General features: G+C 39.7%; 1 protein-coding gene across 1 annotated transcript; it reads right to left on the reverse strand.

The window, feature by feature from the left end:
- Window positions 1-1,010: 1,010 nt before the first annotated feature.
- eif3eb (eukaryotic translation initiation factor 3, subunit E, b) lies at window positions 1,011-11,030 on the reverse strand. Its single transcript, XM_084919746.1, has 13 exons — window positions 10,898-11,030; window positions 10,296-10,413; window positions 9,498-9,615; window positions 9,309-9,351; window positions 8,099-8,203; window positions 7,853-7,978; window positions 6,250-6,374; window positions 5,798-5,924; window positions 5,606-5,707; window positions 2,763-2,872; window positions 2,370-2,472; window positions 2,058-2,192; window positions 1,011-1,355 (listed from the first exon to the last, which is right to left on the reverse strand). The coding sequence occupies exons 1-13, from the start codon at window positions 10,985-10,987 to the stop codon at window positions 1,317-1,319; spliced, it is 1,341 nt and encodes a 446-aa protein (XP_084775872.1). The 5' UTR covers window positions 10,988-11,030; the 3' UTR covers window positions 1,011-1,316.
- Between the last annotated feature and the right edge of the window lie 1,092 nt (window positions 11,031-12,122).

Consider the following 12,122-nt stretch of genomic DNA (forward strand, 5'->3'; position numbering starts at 1 on the left):
CCACAGTGCCTACAGCAGCAGCAGCAGCAAACACAGATGGATACCAGCTGTTCCACAAGGAGCCGGCTCAGACCTCAGCCCACGTCAGCTCTGTGTGTGTCTGTGTGTGTGTTAGCTTGTGTCTGTTGTGTTTTACTGAGTCCTGGAAAAGTGTGAGAGTGTGTGTGGGTAAGAAAAACAGTTTGGAGGAGTGGCTAAGAGCTGCAGCAGCAGCTAGCTTCACTGTGAGCCACTCCCTGAACATTAGAAGGGATCCTCACACAAAGTGACTGAAACACAGAGGGTCAACTGAGAAATGCACTCGAGGTGGTTTCACATTTTTCCTTGAATACCTGCCAGCTGAAACTTGTGTAATTACAGGGTAGAGTCACATTCTGACACTAGACGGTGTTATAAAGGTGATCTTGTGCTGCAGCCGCACTTCCATTTCTTCACACAACATCTAACCTGCACAATAAGATCCAGATTATCTCTCACAGACAGTAACAAAGCAAGAAGACACAACACATGTTAATTAAATAGAACCAGTCACCCAACCAGTTTTAAATGAACCCACTTCCTTAAATAGAAGTTTCTATAGTAAAGTACTGAAGACTGGTTTTACAGGGCATTTACTCACCGCAAATATTTACTGAGGATGTGCTATCTTAAGGTAGTCATTACTATGTCATTCAATCTTTAGAAAAAGGTGCGGTTCAACAATAACTGCACGAGCAGAAACAAAACAACTCCGCATGTTAGGATTAATAGAAACACACGAACTGAAAATGATCCAAGGCTGCACCTGACGCTTAACCTTATGAGAGATTTTCCTCTAACAGCGAGTGTTTGCAAAAGTTACAAGTTTCATTCATTTGTCAGCAAATCATAGAAACTCAAAATTAAAGTCATTGCAGTCTTACAGATGTGCAGCTTTTGAAATGTTACCACTGTCTGCAGATCTGCAAGCATCAAACAAAAAGTAAACCAACTGTGCCATCTAGTGGCTGAAAGATGACATAAGACATCAATAAAGGGGGGCAGAAATCTTTAATGTAAACTGTCATGTAGGTTTTTAGATGATTACTTTCAGAGTGCAGGGAAATAAGCTTCATCTTAAAAAAACAAATAAAAATAAATCTACTCATAGCAGATTATAAATAGGTTATCATGTAACATCTTGAGTGTCAGTAAGCTGCCTCGCTTCATTGCTTTTATTGTTCAATGACAGGCAGTTAAATAAAAACGGTGGATAAACTGACAAATCTGTCAATAAAAAGCTTCAATAATATCCCGAGAGGCTTCTGAATCTTCCTGATGCTCATTTCAGCTCATGCTCAGTAGAAGCCGGAGTCCTGAGCAGCCCAGTTTGGTGTCTGAGGAAATGACACAAAAAAAAGACACATCAAAAAGAGAACAAACACAAAGGGCTACTTTGTACAGGTAACAAGAAATTTGTTCCAAATTAGGAACCATCATAATAAAAAAATAACTGCCAGCTATTCTGTCAAACTGACTGACAGCTGGGGAAAAAAGTTCATATTAAAATAATAAAATCTTACAAAAATTACTGAAGTACTGCAAAATTAAAAAAGGAAAAGAAAACCCAGGAGCCATAATTATAACGAACTGAGACAAATACAATGAGATATATGCTCCTGTTTTTCCACATTTATCCATCAGAGGGCAGTAGCACAAAGGAAAAGCGTCTGACACATGATTATGCAGGTGAGACACATTTGTATCTTTAAATACAAACACAAACGTTTGCATTTTAAATTGTGTTTTAATTCACTTGTCCCAATATGTTTTTTAAAAATGAAATCACAGACGAGTGATGATGCTTACTGTTGTCCTGCACAGATAAAAATCCTGCAGTATTCACTCAGGCTTGAATAAAATACTGATACAGCGTTACAATCAAATGCTGTCATGATGTTTGTAAGAAAATTTAGTTTTCTTAACTTTGTTGGACCAAACACAAATGCTTCACTGTGCTGTTCATTTTGTCTTCCGGCAACAACAAACACAACCAATGGGTGACATCTTTTAATCCCTGTGCAAAGTCCTCAGATTACCTCGTTTCTGCTGCTGTGTGCCAGCTTTTTCTCAATGTTCATCGCCAACATCTGACTGCGGAAGGACAAGCTCTTGGTCTTCTCGATCACCTGTTGGTACGGCGACACTGCGTTGTTGCCCATCACGACGTGACCCTGAGAAACACTCGCAGGAATTAATATTTCCCCCCTCAAAGACTGATTTTAAAGTACTTCAAAAATAGCGCTCTGACAAGCAAATAAGTACACAGTGTTACTACTCAAATCAGCAGTCATGGCTGTTTACGCTCAGTGATTTGAAGCTCATCTGGATCAGCGAATGCAGAGCCTCACCAGTTTTGAGTCGATCTTGGCATCAAGTCTGGCGTTACGGATGAGGTTGACGATCCACCTCTCCGCCTCCTCAGGCGTCATGTTGAGTTTGTCTGCCAGCATGCTGGGAGGAGAGAGTGAAAGAGGACGAGGTGTTTCATTTCAGTAAATATCCTCTGGTTAAATCCAAAAGTCTGCTTTTGAATATACTTTAAAAGAACAAGGACACGAGGTTAAAAAAACAAAGGAAATAAATATGGGAGCACAGAGGTCAAACAAGTTCAGAATATGAATCAACTGGCACAAAAAGTTTACAGATCTTGTAGGTTTAAAAAAATTAAAAAATAAAACTTTTCCTCTAAAAGCAATTATAATTTCAGAAATAAAGACACTGCATAAAAAACCCTGACATACTTGATGCTGATGCACTGATGAATGCGGCAAAAGGTTTCAAAGATGAAGAGTCGGGCATTCTCGATGAAGTCCTCCAGACAAGCGACCAGAAAGAAGTCGTTCACAAGAACCTGACAGGGACAAAAACACCACAGAGTGGTGAGCATCCATCAGGGTTTATACATACCAGGAACAAACAGTAGAAGACCGAATGTTCTACAAATGAGCAATTTTTAGTTCCCCTCTGCCAAATACAGGGTTTGCTTTTCAGTAAACACACGCAAGGAAATAACTACATTTCTGCCCCAAAAGATTACAACCCTCACCCTGCAGTGCTGAAAAGGTGCGTATATTCAGAGCATAATAATACCACCACATGGCAGCCACACATGATGTGCAGGCAAATATTTTCTGTTGTTTAGATCTTCAGCTACTGGTTATTCAAACCTGCATATTAAAATATCTCAGTGAAAACCATCCAAGTAACGATGCAGCACACATTTCTACAGAGGCTTTTTTGGTATAATCACACAGGGCTGTCAGAACTCGCAGCTGAAGTAGGTAATGCTTTTATATTTACAGCAGACAGCAGTGGATGGCACAGCCCTTGGTTTTCCTCACGTTTGTGGGAGTGAGCCTCAAACCAAAATCAGGACCTTGCTAGTGGGCGATGCCCACCATCTGTTAAAAATAAATCAAAATACTGGTGCTAAAAGAAAATACGCACCATAGAAAAAATCCTTCCAGCAAAATGCCTTTATGAAACAGTGTCGTACATGTATGTAAATTATGCATTAATGTGCTTAATAATCAGTTCGTGTGTGTGTGTTGCTTTTGAAGTGGTTTTTCTTACATATTATATTATATATAAAGTGCTACAAGATGTTAATGCGTGTTTATCATCAACCTCAGTACCAATAATATACTACTTTCCATGTTTTGGTAAATTTAGTTTTAAAAAGCTACTTCTAACACATCTCAGCTTCATCACTAAGCAGGTATGTGCAGGGCTGTGATAATCTCTCTACAGTTAAAAACATTCATGCTTTTTAAAGCCCACAGTGTTTTGACAGATCAGTGGAAAACAGCTTCTTTTAAATGACCCCACACACACCTTTGACATCAAATATTTTGCCAAAGGACAAAAAAGGCAATGAGAGACATCATCGGGTATGTGTTTGATTTACTTTAAAAGCAACCGGTGTTTGTTGTTGAGACTATTTTTATATTGTATATCATGTTGTATATGCTGTTTATTATATTAGGTACATTTGTCACATGTTGAGTTTGAATAGTTTCTGTTGTAAAAGAGATCTTTCTATTAAAAACTAAATAAAAAGGGAAATAAAAACACAAAAGGAGCATTACAAAAGTAATTAGCTCAGGTTGTACGTAGCGCACTGAATCAACTCCACACTTTCACAGTAAACTCTGCAGACGCCACATTTACACTCTTAAGTTCTGCTTTCTTTCATTTAGTGCCTGAGAGCTGTTTGATCTGCTGGTCTGTCTGCTATCGACTGACGAAGCTGTGGATGGTGCTTGTCCAAGCAATATTTAAGACCGTTTAAAGAACCGCTTAAAACAGAAGCTAGTTGTGTTGATCACTACAGACTTATTTGGGAAATTCTGTCAAGCATTTCTTTGACTTGAGGTTATGACAGCAATGCATCAGAGCTGGTAAAGCAGAGTCTTTACTAAAAACTAACCACTCACAACAACACTGGTTAAGATTTATAGAATCTCATTCTTGCAGCTACGTACGGTACACAGTATTTAACTCCATCGTCATGACTAAATTTAACCCAGACGGACATTCAGCCCTTTTAACCATCACTGGAGAGCACAAAACAGTTTTTTAAAACCTACCAACATCATTCAAATCCCTAATGATTAGAAATCTGTCACTAAACACAGAGTACTACTAGGCTGCGACTGCATTTCTACAAAAATAAAAGCGGCAGCGCAGAGGAAGGATGTTTGAGTGATCTCAAACTTCCAAGAGTTTAGATTTATGAACACACCGATGACAGACAGATGATATTGTGGTTTCATTTCGCAAACAGCTGTTGTGTAATAAATTAAGTCACTCACCACTTCAGCCTTCAGTTTATTTACCACACTGAAGCAGCTTGCTAGCTCACTGATTGTTTTCATATTTCATAGAGGACACGAAGCAGGGCCGTGCAGACATAAACTACTTCCTGTCAATCAAGTTCTCAACAAGACTTTAATCCTCAAACTGCACACCGCAAAACAAAAGCAACCATGTTTATACAGTAATTAAGACAAGTTTTTGATCTCTAGAGAAAGAAAAATTAAAAATGTAAATTTATATCCTCTTGAGTGTTACAAACCAACAGAATCCATGACAACAGACTTTCTTAATGAACTATCTTCATTCTTCCATCAATGCGCTCACTCTGCGTATCTGACAGGATAGTTGAAGGCTTTGCGAGCGCTGCATAATTTATACAAGAGGGGTTAAAAGCGAATTGATGAGAGTGCTTCGAGAATGTGCAAAGTGGTCCCCGAGCACAACTGCAAAATAGAAGTCAAGGGTTTTTAAAGAGAAGGCAACCGAGTCCGAAATCTGACAGCTGTTCCGCTTTGAAAATCAAACTGAATAAAAGTAAGAGCCAGCAAATCAGGCCAGACATGGATTTGCTTGGGTTGAATAGCTGCAAAGTTAAATGCCTGGGACTCAGGAGATCACAGCACCAAGGCTGAGGGTGGCTTCATATCACCCCTCAGTCCCAGCTGACAGCCAACTTTTGTGGGGCGATTTAGGCCTGTGCACGATGACAAAAGCACACCGTCAAAGACGAAAAACTGAACGAGGACGCTCAGGATGCTTTTCTTACCGACTCGCACTCCCTCAGCTTCTTCTGTGCGCTGTCGAAGTCGAAGTTCACGTAGAGACACTCCACAAACTCCGTGATTGGGTCCTTGTATGTGTAGGACTCCTTCAGGCGTGAGAGAGAAGCCATCATGTTGATTAAGTCCTCAAGGCACATTTGAAATAATTACTATAATCAACAGTTTCTCGGTCTTACCTGTTGGATGACTTTCACCAAGTCCTTGAGAACTTGCCTGCGCTTTCGTACATCTTTGTTGGTGATGACTGCGGTTGTGAGATATCGCAGGATATGCGGGCACATTGTCTGGATGGCATTCAGGTATCTGAAAAGCACAAAGGCAGCACAGAGCCGGACAAAAGTTATTCTTCACAGTTAATTTGGTAGTATCAGCAGTCATTGTATTTCAAAAAAGAACCAAGAAAATGCATTCACATAAAGAGAAACTGATAATACAACAGTAAGGTGGCCGTCAAACTAGTAATATCTTCAATAATGTTCAAAGGTTTAAAAATGTTTCACAGCCATATGTCCTTGAGGATGGAACATCCAACATAAGCAGATGACCGCATCAGTGGCCTGAGCACAAGCCTGGCATTATATTAGAAAGATGACTGTTCTGTGATATAACTGATTATACAGTGACTCACTGAGGCTGGTAGAGGAAGAGCTCGATTATGTTGTCCCTGCCTTTGGGATGGTTGAAGAACACAAAGAGGGACCAGTGAATGAGCCAGGTCCTCTGCTGGAGTGACTGGAGTGGAGAGCTCACAGACTGAAAGGAAACAACAAAAAACATGAGAAAATGTGACATCAGGCCGGGGTTTCCCGCAGCATACGGCAAACACAACCACACGCCAGGCATCAGCATCAGCACAGCTTGGTCTGTATACCAGGGATTATTTCGGACTTTTTGCCACTATAAACCTGAAACCAACAACTACACAGGAGTTTAAAAAGAAGAACATGAAAAAACATCCTAGAAGATGCACATATGGTATACATGTGAAAATCCCTGGGGACTTCCTTCTGGAGTTATCACTTTCACAAGATTTTCAGAAAGGTTGACCTTCGACCCCAAACTTGAGGTCGGGTCACTGAAATTCGACTCTTCCAAGATTAGTAGATGCACCTACGGTATCAATTTTTAAATCCCACATGGCCTTATTGTCAAGTTATCGCATTCACAAACTTCTCCCATCTGCGTTTTACGGCTGAGAGATAAAAAGCTGAAAACAGGCAAATGCTCTGACTTCACACAGTTTTATCTGTCCGCCAATACCTATCAAGTAGTGTGCGCTAATAAATGTGGGGAAAAAGCATTCATTTCTGCCTGCAAGCAGCATTAAATGTGACTCAGTAGGTTAGTTTCTATTCATGATGAAAGTGAGAAATCAGGTGTACCGTCCTCCCTTCTAAAGCTGGGCTACAGTAGGCGAAGGCCTGGATTTTACTCTGTTGTGGACACAAAAAGCTGGAGACCCGACAGCTGAGTAGTCATTCCTCTTATACTTCTTTTAAGTTTACTGCCTGTTCCCATGCATGGTTGGTGTACTGTAATATGAACAAGTCGGCACAGTCACAAAGAACAGGCAGACATGCAGACGTCTGTGTGGACCCTCACGCTAATTGTCAGATGCTGAAATTTACGTCACAGGGACCCAAGCAAACCCAAGGGTAAAAGGGTAAAACACACTTTAATCATGCTTAACCAGGATTTGGTGCTTTCTTATTTTATATTCACATAAACGTGGAAAACAAACCACCAGGAAACTCTTTCTATGGCCTCTCATGAACAGCATGGTTGGCCAAAGCTTTTAAGCTTTGCTGCCAGTGTGACTCAAGATTCACAAAACTGAGGCCACGGTCACACTACAGCCCCTTTTCCATTAGTACCTACTTGGATCGACTCACCGCGGTTCATCATAGTTTTCAGGGTTTTCCATTAGGTCACAGTACCTGCTACCAAAACCTGCTCAGCTGGGGCTCCAAGTGATCTGAGCAAATACTAAAAATGTAACATTGATGTGCCACTGATTGGCTGGTCAGTTAGTCGATGAATCGTGGGAGCATTGCATTCATGAAAATCGAAACCGCCATTTTTGAAACCCAGCAACGAGTGAAATGCTACAAAAAACAATGGCGTGGTCCCAAGTCTTACGAAAAGCCACAGACCGAGCAGCAGGTATATCGTCGCTTGTTTGCCAATCAGAAAAGCATCTTAATACACAATCTTTTTAATTATTTTCTTACATTGTTGTCGATAGTTTCCCTTAGACGAGTGAGATCCTCCATGGCTGCTTCCCAGTTCTGCATCAGGATCTCAGAAGCCAATTTTCCCCACAGGGAGCTCAGTGCGTTCCTGTCTGTTGAGGGGACCTGAGCAGATAGCAACAAGTTATCAAAATCAAACCACACCAAGTGCTGTTTAAGAAAAATTAAAGGCATCTAACTTCATATTTACTACACAGTGTATACTTTTTTAAGTTCACATCTTACCAAGACGCGGAAGAAGTAGAGGTATTCTGCAGCCCCAGAGTAGTTACCGCATTCATACTGGAATTTGGCGTACTTGTAAAGAGTATCCAGATATTCTTGACGAAACTAGGAAGTAAAATATAGGCGATTAAAATGGAAGCTACATTTCACTGAGTTCTTCCATCAGTACTTGTACGATAATAAAACTGTCTTGAAGCATAATCAGGAAACTTGGTAATAAAATCCCCCAAAGTTGATTCTGTTAACCTGCGTTTTCACTCAATTCAAACTAACGTCTTCAGTCTCAGATGATTTCCCACAGCCTTATAAACAATGCTGCTGAATAACGACAGAAACCAGCACCACTGCTCGTTAGCTGAGGCCAAAGAAGCCTCTTGGATGAGCGATGAAATCCAAATGAACAAAATCAACTTTTGGGATAAAACTGTCATTTTTAAAAAGGTATAACATATCAAGTGGGGATGTGCGTAAGTAGTCAATTAAATGCTTAAATGCTGAGTAATGGTTCAAATTGCCTTTACATACAGGCACAATATTCATAATGTTTAACATTGTCTCGTTTATTCTGTTTTCAGACTACTAGAGTTATCATCTGATCTTGTTTTTCTCCTGTTTAACTAGTCGATTATACATCCTCATGATTCAGGCTAAAATGAAAATTATATTAAGGCTACAGCTGTGCAGTACAGTGAAATCAACTGCTACCATCAATTTCCTCTCTAAGAAATCTGACAGGGAGAGGCTGGAAAGCTGACAGCAAGTGGCTGATTAGTGAATGTGGCAGCATCTTTCATCTTTTTTAGTAAAACAAAGCCCTCCCCTCCCTGCCTTTCCCCCCACACTGACAACAAGCCCCCTTTTCTAATGCACACGATGTGGACAATGCTGGCATGCACTGACTAGTCAGTAATAAGAACTGTAATTTATCTGTACATTAGATTAAAAGACTAAAATTAAGGAAAGCAATTAATTAGAAAGCAACAAGTATTTACTCTGATTTTTGAATTAGTAATGAGCACACTGGTGCATCATGCTTGATGTTTAAGGATTCACAGATTTGGATAACAGTCCTGCTGGCTCACCGTGACAGCTGGTTGTTATGGAAACTAAAGCACACATCTAGCTCCCAACTTCCAAGATTAAAATGCAGTGCACCTTTTACCAAATATGAAACACATTGTGCATTCACAGCTAACATTCAAATACTCACATTGTGCTTTTCTGACAGATAGTCAAACAGCATCCTCCCATCCCTGGTGAAGATTAACACAAACAGATGAGACGATGTCAAACAGCTAAACGACTTTCACAGATCACATAAATAAAATCACAAGAGTAATCTGATCAGAGCTGCAGTGAAGAATGAACAAGGCTTCTGAGAGAGATGAATTTTTCTGACCTCGTGGACTGCATCTGTCGAGTGGTCTCCGGGTCTTCAAACATCTTGACGATTGGCTCCGTCTCTGACTGGAGCTGCTTCAGCTGGGCCACCACAGTACTTCTCTTCTCCCTCAAGGCTGAAGCAGAACAGTAAAACACATCAAAAACAAGTCAGCAGCAGGTAGACAGATTTACTTTGGCTGAAAACAAATAAATGAATGCAGGACACTACAAAACCAAAGCAAAACATTCCCTTTAAACGTAACTTAAAAATAACTTTAACCACCTAAGTTCATATTATGTTACTAATATTTCATGATCTCTTAACTCTAAACTGTCCAAGTGTGATTCATCAGTAGTTGGACAGTAATTAAAGTTACAATACAAAGGTCTGGCTTCTATGCTAAACTTTGCTTAAACTTAAAGATTAAGGAAACAATACATAAGATAAGAGGGTTTTCTCCTAGATCAAAAGGGGCCTTTGGGGTTGACCAAACACATAACAATGGTTGGTTCCCATATAGTTAAAGTAAAGAGTTTGTGTTACCACAAAGCACGTTACTGTAACCCATTTAAATAACTAAACTGCATTTAAGCTTTACTAAATTAAACCCGACTCAATTATTTAAGTGGAAAATAAAGATCTCTTTATTTTTATTCACAAGAAAACCCTGTACAACTCAGGAAAAACCATTGCTAGCTTAAAGAGTCTGTAACCCATCTGTGGTGAGAGGCATTGTGAACAAATCAAATGCGTCTGTGGTACAACATTTCTTACTGTGTTGTAACAAAGCAAACAGTTGGGCTGTTTTCTTACAGTGTGGGATTTCCTTGTCCGGATACAGATTTTTGTACACATCCATGGCGAAATCCACCATGTTTGTGTCGCTGAGTAGGTCCAGCTTTCCCTGGAGGAGTTCCTTCTCATTGTAGATCTGTTACAACAACACACATATTCACAGGATTGGTTCCCTTTGAAACGCGAATTCAAATAATGAAACACCGGCATAAACGATATTTCATAGCGCCAGGATTATCACAGTAGACACGTGAATGGGGTTCCTCCCATTCAGTCAGCTGTTATGCTATGTGCTCACTATAGTCGCTAAGCTATAAGCTAACACGCGGGGTAACAATCATAAGCCAGTTACCTACTGCATGCCTGTTTTATACATTTTCTAACCACTTATGGTGTCTACAACTAGCATTAAAACAATAATCTGGTTATAAAGGACTAAAGTGTATACCCAGTTGCAAACTAGCTGTTAGCTGCTAGATGACCGGCTATCTAACGTGACTGTTAGCCAGTTAGCTCGCTAGGTCGCATCGCTGCCGGCCACAATCATATTTCACCCTATAAACCCCGCCAATAAACAACTGCATTTTACTTTTAGACATATCACGCAAAAACCTCCATACCTCTTTCACAGACAAGAACTCCAGCAAAGGGAAAACCAAATGCCGGTCCAGAAAATGTGCAATCTTGGTGGTGAGATCGTACTCTGCCATCTTGACTGGCTTCAAAAGGAAACTTTATTAACAAAAGAGCGACAACAAGGCTCTGCTAGAGAAACTCAGAGCCCCGCCCCGACCTAGAGACCGCTAAAGCGACGTCATCACATTTCCGGTGAGCGCTTCATTCATTTTGGCTCCTGAGTCCAGCTATCTATCTATTCATCTATCCTTGCCTGTCTTCATTTGGTTAACCATTAATTAAATAACCATTAATTAAATTATATAAAAATAATTTAATGTTGACTTTTAAGCCCGCTCTGTGCTCGCAACAAAATATATTTGAGATTTTCTGCCACTGAGCGCCCCTGGTTGTGACCTGAGGTCCTCGACCAAGGCTCTGGTGGCCATCCCACAGTCTGAGCTGAGAACCAAGCAGGCTTTTCCTGCCAGGACACCCACTCTCTGCAACAACATCCCTGAGGAGATCAACAAGCTCACTATCAACTTTTAAATCCATCTTAAAGACATATTTTTATAACCAGACTTACTATTCTGCAAGTGAGTTTTTAAAATTTCTTAATTTTTATTTGTTTTTAATTTTTGTCTTTGATTTCCACTTTTCTTTCCTTCTGTTTCAGCATTCCCACCCCTAATGTTGTTTCACTTTTATCTCTTCTTAAATATTTTATGTGTTGTTTGTTGAAGCACTTTGTAACTTTGGTTAGATTTTTTTTATTTTAATTGGTAAGAAAAAGTAATGAAAGACATTAGCAAAGTTGTAAGTGCACATACTGTAAAAATTAGGTAAATGAGAGATAAGAGTTTAAAAATTAAAGGAAGAAAAAAAACCTCTTTATCCACAGACAAATGGCAACAGGTAAAAAACAAACAACAACAATGAATGGGCTCATTAAAAACAAACAAACAAATGACTAAAATTGGTCTGCTCTTCTTTTTCATTATCTAACTAAGATCAAATTATTCTCATATTTGCCTAATTAATACTCCAAATCAGCCTAAGCAAACCATTGGCAGGTCAAAAGATAATTCCTGTCAGTGATAATTAGATGTTCTGCTTAAGATCATTGGGCACTTGCATTCTTAACTCTGAAACATATCACCTACCTAAATATTGCTGTACACCAAATGCTCCCTATTGAGATGTAATATGCAGTCAAATATTTAATCA

This window comes from Perissodus microlepis, chromosome 22, assembly GCF_051167445.1.
Source record: "Perissodus microlepis isolate ML-2025 ecotype Zambia chromosome 22, ASM5116744v1, whole genome shotgun sequence".
Classification (NCBI taxonomy): Eukaryota; Metazoa; Chordata; class Actinopteri; order Cichliformes; family Cichlidae; genus Perissodus; species Perissodus microlepis.